At 40.9% G+C, this 20,172-nt stretch overlaps 1 protein-coding gene across 23 annotated transcripts in view; it reads left to right on the top strand.

Moving 5' to 3' along the window:
• Positions 1–20,172, top strand: part of DTNA (dystrobrevin alpha) — a 343,646-nt gene that overhangs the window by 220,476 nt on the left and 102,998 nt on the right. For all 23 annotated transcript variants that reach the window (XR_010407264.1, XR_010407263.1, XM_045886857.3 and 20 more), the window contains one exon: positions 9,189–9,269. Coding sequence is in view for 21 of the 23 variants with exons in the window: in XM_045886857.3 (XP_045742813.1) it covers positions 9,189–9,269 (81 nt within the window). In the remaining 2 variants the exon portion in view is untranslated. The remainder of the gene's footprint in view (positions 1–9,188; positions 9,270–20,172) is intronic.

Here is a 20,172-nt window from a genome sequence, read left to right as displayed (position 1 = left end):
GCGTTAGAGCTAACAAAAAGGAAAGAAAATTGACATTGATGTGAGGAACCTCAATCATGCTCCTTGCTTTTTCCACTTTCAGAGACCCGTCTGTAGCTCCTGAGAGAGTTGCAGCCATGACCTTCCAATTTTCTCGGCCACGTTTGGTCCTGTTATCTTCACTTCTGGCATGGCTAGCCACCTGGAATGGTGCCCTTTGTTGATACAAATGTAACCAAGGAAGGAACCTAATGACCTCTGCCTGTGTCCACAAAACGCAGGCCAGCATGGGTGTCCTCCCATACCATAGATTCTCAGACTGAAAGTCGGGAGCCCCAAACATCATGGGCCAGTGCTTTGTCAGAAAAAGAAAAATATGTTAATATTTAACCTAACAAAGCAGTAAAGTCTTGGGGGGAAGTCTTTGAGTTTATCACTGTTACATTAGAGATGTTTCAGCCAACACACTGCAAGAATTATAAAAGTGTGCTTATTTCATGATTTTGTAAATACTTACCCAAATTTAAGTACACTGTCCCTTCCTTCTAAACCTGGTGAAGTCCTTGGCACAGACAAATATGGATGTCACAAATGTCAAAGGATGATTGACCTAAGTTTTATAGCCACAGAAACAGAAAAGCTCTAAATTTTTCAAACGAAAGAGACATAGGAAAATTGTGCATCCATTTCCCAAATGGTAACTTTATCTTCTCATAGAAACTTCTCCGGGATGTCATGCACTTTACTGAATCATTTTATGAGTTCTTCTGATTAGTGATCGTAAGAGTTAAGCAAGCCACACAAATGTGTGTCTTTCTTTCTTGGGTATGCTAAATAATAGACTCAGATGTTGACCAAAAATGGGAAAACACATCGTACCTTAACAATGCTTTCGTGAGCATCCTATTTAGATTGACACTAAGTAGGACATGTCCACAGTAAGTGGGATTCTGCCAGATAAGACAACTGGCTGATTTCAAAGGAAGAATTGATGTTGATAGGTAGGCTGTCATACAAAAGAGAGAGGTGATCTCCTTGAGAAGGTGTTAAATAGTTGAAAAATATATGGGTTACCCCAGCAGCTCTATCAGCAAGACACCAAAAAAAAAAAAAAAAGACAAACTGTTATCAGGGAAGACTGACATCAGGCCTTGGAAAGTAAGTTCCCCCAGGAATCTGTGAGGGAGCTAAAAAGGAAAGAAGAAATTGTAAATCCGGTCAGCTAAGTATTTTCTAAAAATAATTTTTTTAAACAGCAAAAGAAAGTGCCAAGGAGAGTCTTTGTTTTGGAAATTACAAATGCCAAAGAAAAATTGCACATGAAGGAGTTAAGGCAGGGAAGACTTTATTCAAGATCATTGCAATGCAGTCAGGACCTTACTGCAAGAGAAAAGAGATTGAATTCAACTCCCTAGAAGAGTTTTTATTTATTTGACAGAGAGAGACACAGTGTGAGAGGAAGCATAGGCAGGGGGAGTGGGACGGAGAGAAGCAGGCTTCCCGCGGAGCAGGGAGCCAATTCGGGGCTCTATCCCAGGACCTGAGCCAAAGGCAGATGCTTAACGACTGAGCCACCCAGGCGCCCCCGTGGAAGAGCTTTTAAGTACTGGGGTGAGCTATTGCAAGAGTCCTGAAGATTAGTAGTGGGGAAGGTGGTCAATTGTGTTTGCTAATTGTCCCAATTAGAAAGTTAGGCTTCTACCCTCCAGAAGAGAATCAGAGATCTCCTTCAATGATTGCATTTCAAAGGTTTGGCTCCCATGTCCTTAAGAAAGATATTCCTGGGCTGTAAAACTGGCAAGAGGCTGGGAGATTACTTCGCAATGGAGCAGACAAAGAATTTGCAATGAAAAGTTTTCTAAAATAAATGCTCTAAGGAAAGGAGGTCAGAGGCCTTGGGTCAGGAAAAAGCCTGTCTGAAGTTTAGTCAGGCTGAGGGGAATGTTAAGGCATCTTGGCCTTACAAAGGCCAAAGAACAAAGGGCACAAACAACAGAAAATAATAATTCACAAGAAGAGCAGTTGATAAGAAATTTAGGCAAATTCAGGTGATTACAGCACATCTGATTTAAACATCTACTCTGAGCTCATAACCACAAGCAGCAGAAGCAAGAAGAAATGGTAAAGAAAGGAAATTAAGGATAGCATGGACTCACAAATAAGAAAAAAAAAGACTAGCCTTATGTTAAAAACAAAACAAAACACTAGCCCTATGGCCGCCAAAGAAATTGATTTGTTAAAGAAATTCTAGACAAGTTGCCCTTAACCAAAAATTCCCTTCAGTATAATGCCCTAATTATCAGTTTATTTAGTACCTTAAATTAAAACTAAAAAGACTAGTTAAAGGTAAATGTCATCCTCACATTGACTTTTCAGCCATCAAATAAGTTTATCAGCTCAAATAAGTTTATCAGATTGGCTTTTAGCAGATAAATTTTTTGTTCTTGGAATTAAATCACCTCTGTTTTTCTGCTCTCAGAGGACATCACTCTGCCTTATATGACACTTATTTATGAACGTGTCACTCATCTATTGTGAACGTCTCCTAAGGACAAACCATAGACCTTTACCTTCAAATCCATTCACCTTAGATGCTGAATAAATGTTGGTTTACAAGCCTACAGGGCACAGGATAGGTATGTTTTAATCAGAGGAGAGTGATTGGAAAACATTCTTTCAGAACTTGGAAGACTACCTACTGAGATAAAAAAGGTCCTGAGGAGAAATCAGAGGGATACCACTGCCTTTGAACAGAGGAGGGATAGAAAATCAAAGAGAGGCAAATGTTGGTACTCAACAAACCCTTGAATTGTTCAAAGGCAGATAGTTCTTCAGAAAGTTGACTACGGTTAGCACATGGATAGTTGGAATGAAACCTAGAGTATGATTTTGCAATGCACACTATGACTTAGGAAAACTGATTTCAAAAACTCAGAAAAATGCCATGAATGAGACTGATACCATGAGCCCACCACACACCCTATAGGCCATGGTGGATACAGTGACTATTTTCACTTGCTTCTTCATTTCTCTTGCTCTTCAGCTTCTTTAAGATATTATTAATACCATGGGTCACTATCCTGGAAATACTCTCTTATGTAACCACTCTAGTCTGCTCTTCTGCTTTTTTTGACCATTCTACTTCTCTTTTTCTGTCTCTTGGCACCTTCCAGACACCCTTAAGCCAGATTTTACCAAAGTTTTGTTCTTGATCAATTCCATTTATAACTTTACTTTCTCTCAAGGCTTCACCATTATTGTTATGGCTCACAAGTTCCAAGGAGTCCTTCAAAGCCACCTCCCATATTCTCATAAGTCAGCTTATCCAGAATAGTCAGTATATGAACTCAGTGTCCTTTCTAGCCTTGCTCCCTGTCAAGGTTTCTACTAATGAAGCAGCTTGAGGTGGGCTCACCATTAATTCCACTAAGTGCCCCTAACTATATGCAGAGTATCCTCTTGGAAAAACATTCCCAGTCTTGGTCCAAGATAAATTGGTGCATTTTATATGTTTGTTAATAATTCTGGGAATGTATTCCATAGTCAGGAATTCTATATCTGTATATCCAGCTGCCACTGATATATCCATTTGGACATCCCACAAGCACCTCAATCTCTGTAAGCCCAAAACTGAACTCTTCATTCACCCACCTATAAACCTATTCCTCCATGTTTTTACCTTAGCCCAGTGAGGGCCTCCCCATCCCACTGAGTGTCCTAAGGTAGAAATGTGAGCATTATCCTTGACCCCCAAATTCCTCTCTCTCTCTCTTTCTCACACACACACACACACACACACACACACACACACAGATCCAGTCAATCAGCAAGCATGGAAGAGTTCAGATACAAAGTTCATAGGCTTCATCTTTATTCTATAAATATTTCTTGGGTGAATTTGAAAAATGAATGAGATATTTAATTATCTGAATGACTATACCAAAGGCTTTATAATGAGCTATCAAAACATGAAAGGCAAACTATACATGAATTGTGTGAAACTATTCAGAATGTAATAAAATGAAAGCCAAAAATTAGATAAGGTTGGTTGGTTGGATAAATAGATAGATGGATAAAAGGAGAAAAAAGAAAGAAAGAAGGTAGGAGGGAGGAAGGGAGGGAGAGAGTGAGGAAAGGAAGGACAGAGAGGAAGAGAGGAGAAAAATTTTGGAAGGAAGAACAAAAGAAAGGAAAAACAGAATTTGTAGAATATAGCAGTGTGATCAATTAGAATTTCTTTTTTTTTTTTAAAGAGAGGAAGAGGTGGGGGGTAGGGGGGAGTGTGGGGCCAGACACAGGGCTTGATCTCACAATCCTGAGATCATGACCTGAGCCAAAATTAAGAGTGGGACGCTTAACTGACTGAGCTACCCAGGCAGCCCTGTAATCAATCAGAATTTCTTAAGTGCATCTTTGCTTTCGTCTTTATCACTTTCTTCCAAGTATGACATGGTTATGAGAGATTTGAGGAGATGGTACAAGAACATCAAGTTGCCTTAGTAAATGAGCTTTACGTTTTTATTATGAAAAGTTTCAAATATATACAGGAGTCTAGAAAATAATATTCATCTCCACCCTTAATTATTTACCCCCAGCACCCTCTATATTATTATGAAGAAAATCTAATATATTAGATTTTAAATGAGTTGAATCTACATGTTTTAAAGAATTATATCCCAGTGGTATAATACTAAAAGAAAAAAGACCATCCATTTTTTGTTTTGTTTTGTTTTGTTTTCAGAAATAATTAAGAGGACATTGCAAAAAAGAAAAAACAGGGAAATACTATACTCATTTTTTTTTTGCTATACCCATTTTTTCTTAAAAAGGGAGAATATAGATTCTTGAGCATCTAGGGTATGAACTTTTAAGTTTTATGATAAGATGGATTTTTTTTTCAGATCACGTAATAAATATAGTGCTAATCCTAGATATTTCAACATGCTAAGAACAAGGATTGCTCTACTGACTTCTTTATTCATTTATTAAAATTCTTTTTTATAAAGGAATTAAGTCAGCTAATTCCCCTTTTTAATGAGGCTACTAGACCGGTAGCTCAGGAAAATACTATGGCATAAAAATGAACCTGAATTTCAGCAAGATACTGGCAAAGTCTCTTACACTGTGCTTGTATTGGAGAAATGTGAGCTGAATCACTACAATTAGGTAGATTTATAGGTGGTGGTGTGACCCTGTCTGCAGGAATAAGTAATGGGTCAACTTGGAGGACAGCTTCTAGTAGCATACTGGAAGAGTCTATTTGTGGTCCTGTTCATGTCCTTGGTTTTAACCGACTTGGACACAGAAGACATGCAACTACTCCCATGGCAGGCTACAAACTTGTAGACTTTTGAGAAGAAAGACCACACATGTAAAACTGAATTAAGTTTATGGTTTACTGGGGCAGAGACAAATTTATTTTTAAAAAGTTGGATAAACAGGGGCGCCTGGGTGGCTCAGTTGGTTAAGCGACTGCCTTCGGCTCAGGTCATGATCCTGGAGTCCTGGGATCGAGTCCCACATCGGGCTCCCCGCTCAGCGGGGAGTCTGCTTCTCCCTCTGACCCTCCCCCCTCTCATGCTCTGTGTCTCTCATTCTCTCTCTCTCAAATAAATAATAAATAAAATCTTTAAAAAAATAAAATAAATAAAATAAATAAAATAAATAAAATAAAATAAAAAGTTGGATAAACAGAGCAAGAGGCAGTGCACCATGTCTCAGCTCAGCTTTTTTGGGTCCCAGAACCATATGGATCCTGTGGTTGCCACTTAACATTGTTTTGTGCAAGGTGATATGAAAAGCTAATGTCTGAAAAGCTGAGTTTCGTTGCTCACCCCATCCTGTCTGATATTCAGGGCTTACATCCTCAGCCAGGAAGAATTTATACAAATAGGAAACATCAAGAAACCCTCAGACCCCTTCCTGACTCGAACAAAACAGAGGGTCAGTTAAGTTCACGTGGTGATAGGACAGGGAACGCGGTCAGTCTCCTGTCCCTAAGTATCATCTCTGTGCCCCTCTTGACTACGTGCAGGAGAGATGCACCTTTGTCAAATTGCCCCTAGGACCTCTGTGGGAAGGAGGTGCCAAGGAGCCAGTTTCTGTCCTCGGAGGATCTGGTCTTGCTGGAACTAAGACATTTAATTGTGCGACATTGCAGCCGTTTGATACCTGGGGCTTATCGTTATTCTCCCAGAACTTACACAAATAATCTATGTCCCTAATGTCTTCTTTTAAAAACTTATTTACAGATACTGAGACTCTCTTGAATGTTGAGTCAAGCTCAGCATCAATAAAAATACATCTTCATCCAGAGGAAAAGGCAGGTTTAGTGTTCAGGGATTTCTGAACTCTCTCTGTCTCTAGAGAGTTCATGTTCCACAGAAGGACACGAAACTGGGAAGTCCCTTTGAAATGCCGGTGGCAAAATCAAAATTTTTAGAATGGTTACAAGCACGAGCTAAAAATTAAAAGAAACTAACCAGATAAATACAACATCCTATCTTTAGCCTCCAAATAAACATTTAACTAGAAAACAGAAAAATCTGACCAGATGTAGGTCCATATGATTTTTTAAAACCCGCTTTTTAATGAAAAGAGCCAGAAGAATGAGCCATTTATTTTTTTTAATTGCATTAGTAAGTGTCCTTATCAAAGTTGGTAATGATTGCTTTCTATATATCCTATATAGGCGAGGCAATGACTGTGGCATTTTAATTTTGTATATCTCATTCTGAGGAGATACGAGTCAGCCAGAGAGCAGGAAGACTAGAATGGATAAAGGTCTCAAAGCCATGTCTGATGATAATGAGAATCATAATAGCAACATGCATGTATTGAAGCCCTATTGTGTGCCTCCCTCTGTGGTAGACATTGTGCTTGAAATGGCTATGGAATTGAACCTCTCCAATCTAAAAGGTCAAGAAGTTATGATCCCAGCTAAACTCTAAACTCCATGACGACAGGGGCGTTTGTACATAATCTTCAGATGGTAATGAAGATGCTAGTCATGATCATGATAGCTGCTTCCCAATGTGTGAGAAATAAATTATCAAATGGCAGGGAGAAAAGATTATGTGTATCCAGAAAGGATCAAATGAATTGAACTTATCGGGATGCAAATTAAAGCTCAAATGTAAAAAAGAAATTTCTATCACTTATTGTTGCTCAGAAATGGTATAAGAAATCTTTGAAGTAGTCCCACCTGCTATTAAGTGCTCACGGTACAAGCTTCAGACATTACCAGCTGGTAAAACTGATATTGTTACCCCCATATACATGAAGAAATCAGACACCGAGTAAAAACTTGTCAAAGTTCACACAACTAGGAAATGAAAGATTAAGCCTTACTGACTTTAAAGTTAATTTATTTTTACTAAGTTATAATCATCCCTATCTTTGAAAATAATCTTATATGGCCATTGTCCACATGTCCATCTCTTGAGAGCATGTTTAAGAGAATTCCCGCCTTGGGTGAGGGTAGGCTCTACCTATCTCTTTGATCCTTCAAGCACTGTGTCAATGAGCCTGTTTGTCAAGTAATGCACTCTCATAAAAATAAATGTTTAATGATCTGCTTCATAAAGCTATAAAGCAATGGGAATATTGATATCATTTTTAAATGAATCTAAAGAGATCAGTTTGATTCTAGGGGATGCTAAATGCTCTCAATGCAGGACACTTGCTAATTCATCCCGAGTTTCATTAGGAAAGCACTTAATTGACCTCCTAATATAATTATTTCTAGGCCACTTCGTTTACCTCCTACCCTAACTATTCTATTTTGAAACATTTATGTAGCACTTTTACTGGTAAAGTTCAACACATGTCAAAATATAGCTCTGTGCCTTTATATCTGTTATGAACTATAAACATGGGCTTAAGAAAGCCAAATATTTGGAAGCAGAGAAGAACAGACATTTGTTGAAAGTCTGCTATGTTCTAGACACAGTCTAGAGATCAGCTCATTCAGAAAAGGGTAGGAGGATCACCAGGAGCTCCAGTGTGGATGTAGCAAGAAGCCCATCTGCAGAGCATTGTGAGGACACCAGCCCGAGCCTGGCAGAGGTTCTGGATAGAGTCATAGGAAATATTACTGGGTTGGTGGCATGGAAAGAACACACAGAGGGACTTGGATTCTCAGCAGAACATTCAGACCTGGTGAGCAGCAGAAGCCATGCTGGATTCTTGAGTAGAAGTGTAGAATGAGGAAAGTAGTTCAAGAATATGAGGACCATGCTCCTCTTTTTAGAGAGGAATGAGAAGCCACAGTGTAAGAAAGAGTAGTGGTTGTTTTTAGAAAGGAGTCTCCTCTGAGGTTGACGGGAAGGTTTGCAGGATACGCACTAGTAATACTAATGAATACACAGCCCGAACTATGTGCCAGGCAGTGTTCTCTGTGCTTAGGTGTAGTCATGCATTTGCCTTCTAATTCTGTGAAATAAGTAGTAGGAGTATCATCATCCCTAACTTCCAGATGAGAAAACTGAGGTTTCTAAAAGCAGTTGACCTGGACACGTGGGTGGCTCAGTCAGTTAAGCATCTGCCTTTGGCTCAGGGCATGATCTTGGGGTCCTGGGATCAAGCACCCACCCCCACCACCACCACCCCCCACAGACTGCGCTCAGTGGGGAGTCTGCTTGTTCCTCACCCTCTGCCCCTCCCCCCACTTGTGCTCTCTCTCCCTCTTTCTCTCCCCCTCTCTCTCTCTCTCAGATAGATAAATAAATAAATAAATAACAAATAAATAATCTTATAAATAAAAATAAATAAAAGCAGTTGGCCTAAGGTCACACAGGAAAGATACCCCATATTCAGCGAGTGCTCACCTCGCAGCCATATTCTGAGGACCCATCACAGTGCATTTAAAATGGTTATTTGATGACACCGCTATCATCTTGCTGTTTAAAGTCACAACTTGAGCAGACTGTTCTCGGAAGTGGCAGACACCACAGGACTGAGGTCGTGTTCCTCGGCCCATGAACATTGTCGACAACCAACGTGCTGGCTACGTGTGCTCTCTTCCCCTATAACCTGAGGGATATGAGGCAGACCTTTTCAAGTCTCAAAGTTATATTTGTGTTCTAATAAAAATAAAAATCAAGTTAAGTGAATGGGTTATAATATCTATCGTTGTTTTCTTTATAAATATTACAAATCCCTTTCCACACACATGGCATACCATATGTGTACTTTTCTCCCCCCACCAGGGGCTCAAGATCTGGATCGTATCCGACTCTCCACCTACAGAACAGCATGCAAGCTTAGGTTTGTTCAGAAGAAATGCAACTGTAAGTATGCCAGTTGTTTGGACTAATTACCCTCCTGAATCCTATAGTTTATGTTTGTTACTTTGTTTATTAAAACTGGTTGTCTTGTAAGTGTTGATAAAAATATGTTTACACAGCAATAAAGAGTATCAGGATGCACAAATGGCAGAGAGACTATCCATAAGTAATTCTGAAGGCTTAATTGCTCTTAACTGCTAAAGTATTGAAATGGATAAGCCTCTGGATATATATGGAAATCCTTCCTTGGGATTTTTTTTTTTTTTTAAGATTTTATTTATTTATTTGACAGAGAGAGACACAGCGAGAGAGGGAACAGAAGCAGCGGGAGTAGGAGAGGGAGAAGCAGGCTTCCCGCTGAGAAGGGAGCCTGATGCGGGGCTCGATCCCAGGACCCTGGGATCATGACTTGAGCCGAAGGCAGGCGCTTAACGACTGAACCACCCAGGCGCTCCCCCCCCACTTTTTTTTCCTTGGGATGGTTTAAATCTGGATGGATATTTTTCTTCTTTTCTCTAACCTTGGTATTGTCCATGCAGTGCCATCAGAATGGTTTCCATGAACATTATAAAACATCAAATATTAAGTCCTCTTTATATCTGTGTTTCCCTTACAAGTGTAGAAAAATGTTTACAAGCTCCTGGAAAGCACAGAAGTTTCTTTCTGAAGCTACAAAATTAGCCCTTTGTATCAGAGTATTAACTACATTTGCCTACATCAGACCACAGCATGAAAAGAGGCAATAATACTTGAAGAAACAAAGGGACTTGCTTCGACTTGTTCCCAAATTTTAAAATGTCAGCAGCCACTAGGTCACTAATCACAGCGGGCCTTTTGCATCTTCTGCTGCATCACTGCCCCCATCGGATCCCCACATCCATTTTTCTGGAGAGCAAAATTGCCTCATAGTTCATGTATATGAACTTACTCTTTTCTTTTTGAAAACTGACTGCTGTAAAAATTAATAACTGTTCTCATTTTCTAATTAGTATAGGATGGATTAGAAAAATGAAAGCCCTAATGTTCTCCTGAGTACTTACACACAGTTTTTGCATGTGGCATAGGACTTAGACATGGTGAATGTGGAAACCAGCCATTTCCACACCTCTACCCTCCCGGAGTCTCTAGCTGATGTTCCGTGGGGCCCTGGGCAGGCTCCCCAGATCATGACTATGCAGGTGGGCAGGCAGTATGTGGTTAGTCTTCCAGTTGCTCATCTATAGCTTATTCCTCAGCTTCAGTGGCTAGAAATGGAGCTGAAATTTGGGGCAGGAAGAGAAGGGGGTAAACAAAGTTTGGCCAGATATCAAAGACATGTTTGACTCCTTACAGGAAGCTAAACCCATCCAAAAAAAGGGGGATGCAGGGAAGAGGCAGTGAGAAGAGCACTACAGATGTGGGAAGGAATCTGTGGGTGTACTTGCAGCCCTGAGCATTGAGGAGTCTATAAAAGGTTTTTCGAGGGCTAGTATTAAAGGACAAGGAAGAGACTCCCACGAAAAAAGGCTTTTCTCCCTCCCTCAACCCTACCACCCATATTCAAACAAAAGGAAAAGTCTCCAAATATTCAGCAATGAAAAAGTGATAGGATCCTCCTACTTTCTTTCCTCATCACCACGGGATGGAAGGGCAAGGAGAAAGAGCAGGGACGGGGGTTCTGACCCCATAGAGTTTTGCCAAGCAGAGCTTCCTTGGGTCCTTTCAGCAGAGATAGGGAATTGCAAAAAACGTGTTACAAAATGGTAGGGATGAACTAAAAAGTAAATAAACAATAAAGAAAAGGAAGGATGGGAGGGAGGGAGAGAAGGAAGAAAAGAAGAGGCGATGATTTGGCAACCAGCCCTGCAGCCAACATTACAAAGGCCCTAACTAGCACCAGCAACCCTGGGCCACATCGCATTCCTCCTGCTCACAGGTAATGGGCCTTTCTCATTCTTGGGCATCTCCTTGTCCTCTTCCTGTTCTTTAGTGCTCCTCAACCTTATCCTACATCCAGAATCATGTCATCGTCACACTGACCTCCTTGGAAAGCACTGAGGAAAAGAGTGCTAGTCCATCCCTGGGGGAAACTAGAACTTCCGTACTTGTCTGGTTGTCCCTCAGTGCATCCATGCACTTACCCTTTAATTTAGAAAGCTTATAACGAGCTCCTACTGTGTGTTCGGCACCGTGCTTAGGTGCTTGGGATAGAGTGATGTGAATAAGATGTGACCTCTGCCTTAAAGTTGCCCAAAGTCTAACTGGGTTAGACTGGATGGAATTTTAAACAGACTGCTAACACGGTATGGAAGTGTAATGGTAGGAATGTGGGCATGGTGTTGTGGAAGCTCAAGGAGGTAGTGCCCTATCTGGGCGTGAGGGCCAGTAAGAGGAGTTTCCTAGAGAAGAAGACCTCTAGCCTGATTCTTACAGAATTAGTGGACATTACACAGAGAAGTGTTATGCCCGACAAACTTATTTTAGGATGAGGAAAATTTCTTCTCGGCCTTTTGGCTAAGATCAAGTATAGGATGAGGAAAATGTTACATTCTCTACAAACTACACAAAAGTAAGGCTTAAGGAAGAGAAACAGGCAGGTTTTGAACACTCTGCTAAAATTAAGTTGCTTTTTAAAATTATTTCTACCTTGAGCAAAAGCGTTAAATGTAAGTACGATATGTGTTTGCTGAGTTTTCCTTCCTGACAACAAATCTAACAGTTGTGATGTTAAGGAGCTTGCAAAATGATAACACAGCTGTTTTATCTTAAAGGTAGAGCCTTCTTTTTCAGATTACCAGGACACTGGTGTTTATGTGACATAGTATTAGTCAACATTGAACGTCCACCCTGGTATTAGAGGAAGGTCATTTTTGTCTGCAATAAAACCTAATCCACCATAAATTATGGTACCTTAGAATGGAGCTTTACTCTACAGTAAAAGAAATATGAAAAAAAAAAAAATCCAGGCAATGTATTTGTAAGTATATTGCTTTATTGGAAATTCTTACATAGCGTTTACTTCATAGAAATTGATGGACCTTAATGGAGAACAGGTTATTTTTAGGTCCAGACCTTATTTACAGGTACAATTGATGTTGGGTATTAACAAAACAAAGCTTAAAAACTACATAGTAGAGGGGGAGAAACATAAAAACTGACACTTGTCCATCACCTAGAAAAAAAATATTGTCTGGATATAGCGTGGAGTACATAGACTTTCAAGAGATTTGTTTTTTTTATCTGAGTTCAGACAGCAGAAATGTTAGTTAATTCCCTATATTTCTGTCCCCACAGCCCTTGCCTACTCTCTCTATGTTTTCCTATATAGAGCCCTGATTCTTATCACTGACATTCATGTTCATTCCCTCTAATGCAATTCCTGATGGATGCTGAGAATAACTGCTTCTCAGGGTTGAAAAAGACTCCATAGAAGAGGCCAGAAAACTGTGGCTTATGCACTAAGTGCAGCTCAGCACCTACTTTTGTATAGATTGTGAAATAGGAGTTTTTACAGATGAGTATTTGTAATGATTTTAAAATAGGGAACACTATTTATAATCCCAGTTAAGCCAAATGTTGTCCTTCCCCCCACAAATTCCAGGCTTCTCATTGGTAAACAAGCATTGAAAAAAAATTGCCCTCCATTATTATATTTTTAATTTCATCAGAAAAATATCGTGTAAATTTGTTTTCTTTCTTATTATATATATGCCAGCATAATATCTACATAATATTACTATGTAATCTGGTAGTGCCCCACTGTCCACACACAAAAAAGATATTTACCAACCTCTGTTATAAATGAAAAATTGTGAGAAACTGTCTTTTCTTTTTTTCAAGCAAAAGATTCTTTATTCCTTCGACTCTTCTCCATTGGATCTATTTTTCAAGTCAGCTTCTTCCCCTTACCATTCATTTTTGTACCCTATCATAACCTCCCTCCCCATGTCATGACTAGTACATCCCCTAATGGAACAAAAAGATGGATGCCCTAAAAATTAGGGGACACCAAGTTGGCGATTTTATTTTCTAGGAGGAATAGGACAGAATGGGGAGAATACACATAATATTTCTAATTCTGCTTTCTAATCAACAGCATTATCTTTAGCTTCCAGGTTTCCTGAGAACTTTCCACAAAAATAAATAACCTATATGCCATCTATAAGGATGTGTGCAATGGCAACATCTCAGCCTTTGTTTTAAACAAATAACTATTTTCTGCCAGAACATTATTTCCTTGGTCAGCACTGACATGGTTAATGATCCAGATACCCTGTAATGTCAGCAGATCTTTTTTCAGAAATTACTTTGGAGTCAATGGAATGCAGCCTTAAGTTCATGAACAATAAAAGGGAACAAGAGAAATAAATCAGAACTCTCAAATCCCTCCTGTTTAAAAAAGGGAACAAAAGTAAGGAGGCGCCTTCCTTTAGTTCTTCTGGTCACAGCCTGAATTTTCTGTCACTCATATCAACTAAAATTTAGTTAAAATTTTGCTTAAAAGGAAAAGAGGAGGAAAGGTATATATTTGTATCTGAGCTTTCAGAGTTTCTCAAATATCTTCCCTCTAATAAAAGAAATATAAGTATTCCTCATCCAGTTATAGAGTTAGAACACATGCTTTTGCCTTAATGCTCTAAACTTCTTTCAGGGTTTCTAGAACCAAAATATATATATATATATATAGACACCTGTTTACCTAATGGCTTCTCTATCACTGTGAAATTAACCTATGTGAGTGCTAGATACGTGGTGGGTCCAGTAGGAATATTCTTTTATGAGTGAGTGAGTAGGCTCCGCTAGATTCATTTTTCACCAGGCAAGTGATTAGTCTTATGCTTTCAGGAGTAGCCTCCAGATATGCTTTTTTTTTTTTTAAGATTTTATTTATTTATCTTGAGAGAGAAAGAGCGAGCACGAGCAGGGAGGAGGAGTAGAGAGAGGGAGAAGCAGACTCCCCGCCAAGCAGGGAGCCCGACTCAGGGTTTGATCCCAGAACCCCAGGATCATGACCTGAGCAGAAGGCAGACACTTAACCAACTGAGCCATCCAGACACCCCTAGATATGCTTTTTTTGAAATAAATACTAATATCCCATTCAATTTTATTCAAGTTGGTGTACCAGCATATTCCTCCTCTCTGCCATATTTTTAAGCATGTGGATTTTGGGCTGCCTGTATCTGTTTTCTATCATTACATAACAAATTGCTCCACACTTAGCTACTTAAAACAACACACATTTACTATCTTATAGTTTCTATAGGTCAGAAATCAAACACAGTGTGACTGGATTCTCAGCCTAGGGTCTCCCAGGGTCTGTGGTTCTCATCTGGGGCTCAGGGTTCTCTTCTGAGTGAACTGGCTGTTGGCAGAATTCATTTCCTTATGGTTGAAGGGCTGAGGGCTCCATTCCTTGCTGACAGTCAGATGGGGACTACTCCCAGTTCCTACAAGCCACCTGCATTCCTTGCCACATGGCCCCCTAGATTTTGCTTCTCCTTCCATGCCAGGCAGAGTGGGTCTCTCTGATTTTCTCCTCCTCTGTGATCAGCCAGAGAAAACTCTCTGCTTTTAAAAGACTTTTATGTACGGGTGCCTGGGTGGCTCAGTCAGTTAAACGTCTGCCTTCGGCTAAAGTCCTGATCCCAGAGTCCCAGGATCGAGTCACAGGATCAAGCCCCGCATCAAGCTCCCTGTTCAGCAGGAAGTCTGCTTCTCCCTCTGCCTCTCACCCCACTCATGCTCTCGCTCTCTCGCTCTATCTCAAATAAATAAATAAAGTCTTTAGGAAAAAAAAAAAATAAAGGACTTATGTGATTAGGTCAGGCTCCCCCAGAAAATCTCCCTATCTTAAGGTCAACTGACTTGAGACCTTAATTACACCTGCAAAATCCCTTCAGAGCAGTACTTGAATTAGTGTTTGATTCAACAGTGGAGAAGGTATGTCAACACTGAGGGCCAGGAATCTTGGGGGGTGTGGAGATGTGAAGAGGAAGAGGGCATCTTAGGACTCCGCCTACCACACTGCCCAGCATCATGGACTTTTCTCTTTTTCAGATAATGACATATAGAGCCTTGGGTGAAAAAAATAAAGTTTAAAGGAAATCCTCAGGCGACAGAAACAGATCCCCAAAAAAGAGATGTGTCTGAAGGACAGAGATAGGACTCTTTCCTGTCAAGGAGTCAGAAGGAAGAGCAGGAATGTTCAGTTGGGGAAATAGGTGGCAGATGGCAAAGCCTTGGAGCATAATTATCTGTGTTCCAAGTGATTTTGATACGTATTTTCACTCCTGAAGTTGAATCATTCTAGACACTTGTTTAGAATAAAGGGAAAGGCATTGCACTAGAGTCTGACATTCTTAAAAACCCCCTGTGGGGAAGTTGGCGGGAGCAGCAGAACATAAACCCATTTGAGATGCCTTATAATATGGCAGCGGAAAACCTGCTCCTCTCCGGGCACTCTGGACCTATGGCCAAACTGTTTCCCCTTCATCAGAGCAAACTTCTGGTAGAACAAAGCTATGCTTTTAAGGTTCTGGGGCTTGTGATATGGGTTTAATTAAAGCTGCTTCTCCCTTTCCTTGCTTCTATTTTTAAGATCTTAAAGATTCAGAGCTTTGTTTTCTTGTTAGTATTTTTATTTTTAGAGAATGCTAGGAGCTTTCTCTTCCCAGTCTGCTGCCCCTGCACAACCTATGAACTAAACTAATGCCTATAGTCTTGTTTCTGGGTGTCTGGAGGGAACAGCCATCGGCTTCCTTCCCTTCCTCCTGCTTCGGCATTAGACCAGGAAGCTGGAACCACTGAGCACTTTTACGCTCACAGTTTAGAAGAGAACCTCATGTTTACATGCCCCAGCCCGTTGGATAAGAGTGATGCATACAGAGGAATGAAGGCCTTTCAAGCTTCCCAGCGCCATCCAGCAACTAATATTCAGTGGCCTTCCCTTAGTGGTCTGCCAAGCTGTGTTCCTGGGAACCTACTGGATCAGCCCAGAGCCAGTGAGCTGAGCAATGAAGGGACACCCAGAGAGTGCCATCCTATAGCCTGGCTCCCAGGATCTTGGGGCTCTGGCAAACACTAAGAGGAAACAGAAGACAGTCGCGAGAAGATAGGAATGGAAGGATGGCCACTCCCACATAACCACCCCTGTGACCCATGAGGACTAAATCAAGGAGACTTTGTTGACGTTTTGTTGATGTTACCAGCAGCCACTCATTTATTTTTTCATTCAACAAATACAGACCAAGGCTCGCTGCATGCCAAGCATTATTCTAGACCATGGTGGGGGTGGGTGGAGAAGGATGATATTCCTTAGTGTTGCTCAACATCGCTCGGCATCAGGAAAATCCAAATTAAAACTTCAGTGAGATACCACCTCACGCCAGTCACAATGGCTAAAATTAACAAGTCAAGAAACGACAGATGTTGGCGGGGATGCAGAGAAAGGGGAACCCTCCTCCACTGTTGGTGGGAATGCAAGCTGGTGCAGCCACTCTGGAAAACTGTATGGAGGTTCCTCAAAAAGTTGAAAATAGAGCTACCATATGATCCAGCAATTGCACTACTGGTATTTACCCCAAAGACACAAATGTAGTGATCCAAAGGGGTAACGTGCACCCCGATGTTTAGAGCAGCAATATCCACAATAGCCAGCTATGGAAAGAGCCAAGATGTCCATCGACAGATGAATGGATAAAGAAGATGTGGTATATATATGCAATGGAATATTATGCAGCCATCAAAAGGAATGAAATCTTGCCATTTGCAATGACGTGGATGGAACTGGAGGGTATTATGCTGAGCGAAATAAGTCAATCAGAGAAAGACATGTATCATATGATCTCACTGATATGAGGAATTCTTAATCTCAGGAGACAAACGGAGGGTTGCTGGAGTGGTGGGGGGTGGGAGGGATGGGGTGGCTGGGTGATAGACATTGGGGAGGGTATGTGCTATGGTGAGCGCTGTGAATTGTGTGAGACTGATGAATCACAGACCTGTACCTCTGAAACAAATAATACATTATATGTTAAAAAAAAAAAGAAGATAGTAGGAAGGGTAAAACGAAGGGGGGGAAATCGGAGGGAGAGACGAACCATGAGAGACTATGGACTCTGAGAAACAAACTGAGGGTTCTAGAGGGGAGGGGGGTGGGGGGATAGGTTAGCCTGGTGATGGGTATTAAAGAGGGCACGTACTGAAAGGAGCACTGGGTGTTATACGCAAACAATGAATCATGGAACACTACATCAAAAACTAATGATATGGTGATTAACATAACATAATAAAATTTTTAAAAAAAGAATACAGTAAAAAAAATATTCCTTAGTGGTCAAATTTAGTATTAGAATAACCTCAAGTTTAGAATCTAATGATATGTTCTATTTATTATAAAGCTTCTGGTTTTGTGACTATCAAATAGTAGATACAGTCTAAAATTTTGCTGTGTCAGCTTATATCTAGCCTGTAAGTCCCCTGAGCAAACTGTCATTTTCTGAAGAAAAAAAAATTACTTACAAGTGTGGTGGTTAAAGAAATCAAATATATCTGTAGCTATTGAAAAAAATTAGCTATTTCTATTTTTATGTATTTTTTAAAGATTTTATTTATTTATTTGACACAGAAAGAGAGATAGTGAGAGAGAGCACAAGCAGGGGGAATGTCAGGCAGAGGGAGAAGCAGGCTCCCCACTGAACAAGGAGCCTGAGGCGGGACTCGATCCCTGGCCCCCTGGGATCATGACCTGAGCCAAAAGCAGATGCTTAACTGACTGAGCTACCCAGGTGCCCCAAATTAGCTATTTTTAATCATTCATGATATTGGGCTAGGACTCCTGCTTTACCTCCTTTTTTGTCAGGAATTGTAAAGTTCTGTTCATTTCAGGTGAGAAGAGCATAGCACAAGAGATGTTAAATGGCTTCTTCTGAATAAACACCAGATCAAATCATATAATTGAGAACTCAACTTCTAACTTCCAAATATTAGCCAAATGCCATGGTAAACAGAGAGCCTGCTACAAAGCTAATAATGCATCAGCCCTGAGTAGCTTAGCTTCTCAAAATAATAAACTCCAATGGAAGATCAAGTCTGATGTATTTTAATTTCCAAATTCAACACTGCTGAATAGGACCGTGATATTATATTGTAGAGAAGGATAGGTTGAGGAAGAGTTATTTGACCACACAGAATCAGAATCTGTTTTGAACATGGTCATCATCATCATTTTCTTCTCATTTGTTATTCTGAAAGTGTTCAACCAGTGCTGGACGGGGCCTTGGTTAGAATCAGTGCTTGAGCCCATGTTTCCCAGAAAGCAGACTCCACAGCAAGGCTTTTGCGGAAGCCGCTCCTTTGCTTTTCCAGAGCGGAAGTCGAACAAGGGAGGAAAGCCAACAGACAGTGCAGGAACTTCTAAGGAACCTTCTGAAAGGTTCCAGAACTTTCCACCCAGGGGACACAAGGAGGAAGTCCTAATCTAGCTGCTCCGTCCTGCACTGGCCAAGGGTGGCCTCCAAGCATTAATCCCCCCACACGTCTGGGTTGCCGTTGTGTGGGTGCTGGGCAGGTTCCAGGCGTCAGTGCCGGGCATCGGAGGTTTGGAGCAAGAGCCTGCAGCCAAGCGCTGTCTGGTGGTGGCTATTGCTGAGCCGGGCAAAGTCTACACCCTGCCGGTCACTCCCGCTGGGGCTAGAGAAAGGGGTGGAGCCAAGATTTTGAAAAGGTACAAAACAGGGGTCTGAAACATTGCCTCCTGCGTACCTTGGTTTCCTGTGTTAGACATTTCCTCATCGGTGTTTTCCCCGGCCTTTTAAAGATTTTTTTTTTTTTACATTAGATACACTTCTCATATTCTTAACCTCATGTAAGATACCTGCAGATAATCTGCAGAGTAGCCCTCTAGAACCCCAAACACTAACCTAGCTCCCAAACCATTTTCCTACGCACTAGGAAACTGAGTCATAACAATTTTCTGAATGGGTGAATGAAATGCATTTTCAATGTCTATCCCATTTTTTTTACTCTTATTGCAGAAAGACAATTAATTATACACAAATGGTACAGCGTGAGTGCAGAAAAAAGTGACATTTGCCCGTGACTGTTCCTTACCTGCTCTTCAGGGGCCCTGTGCACTTGGTCAGTCCGAGTTCATCGTGGCCAGACTGGCACCTGGTGCAGCGCCCCTGAGAGCAACAACTGGGAAGGAAAAGTGGAAAGCAGTTCCTCATGGTTGCCAGCCCTGTGGATGCTCTTTCTCTTGAAATGTCACCTCTGGCATCTAGGATTCTGGCCATCTGCTCAAGTCAGAGTGTGTAAGGAATAATGGAAGTCCTGTGGGAAGCCATGCTCCATGAGTCTATTGAGCTTTCCTGAAACACTGAGGTAAAAGGAAAGAAAGCTTCTAGAGATTATAGGTGGTGACTGGCAAGCAGTAGGCACGCTACCCTGTTCCATTCACCTAGCATTGGTGAGCATCCAGTTTGAACAAGACATATGCAAGTAGCTATGAGGACTACAGAGATGAACAAGACATAGTACACGTCTTCACGTTCGTTATAATTTACTCCTGTGGTTCTTAAACTTTTCTCCTCGTGCATCTTTGGGAGAATCTGATGAAAGTCACAGATCCTTTCCCTCCAAACACACATGACCCTAACCATAAAATTCAGTTCATCATTTCAGAGATCCTCCTCTCCTCTGAAGTTCAGTCAGGGTTTATCAAAAAAAAAAAAAAAGTGGAAGGAACAATTTGACCATTAGTAACTGTGAGAAATGCAGAGTGTCATAAATGATCTGATATAGGAAGTTGTCTGGGAGCAACAAGCGGGAGAGTAATTCCACATGAAGGTATCAGGGCTTCCTCACGCATACATGAGTGTAATACCTTGAAAGACAGTCAGCTGAAGAGTGTACCTGATGAAGAGTA

Source organism: Mirounga angustirostris, unplaced genomic scaffold (assembly GCF_029215605.1).
Source record: "Mirounga angustirostris isolate CCGP_5_RB_7025 unplaced genomic scaffold, mMirAng1.0.hap1 SCAF_14, whole genome shotgun sequence".
Classification (NCBI taxonomy): domain Eukaryota; kingdom Metazoa; phylum Chordata; class Mammalia; order Carnivora; family Phocidae; genus Mirounga; species Mirounga angustirostris.
The sequence above is the reverse complement of the archived record's forward strand: the minus strand, read 5'-3'. Positions and strand labels throughout refer to the sequence as shown.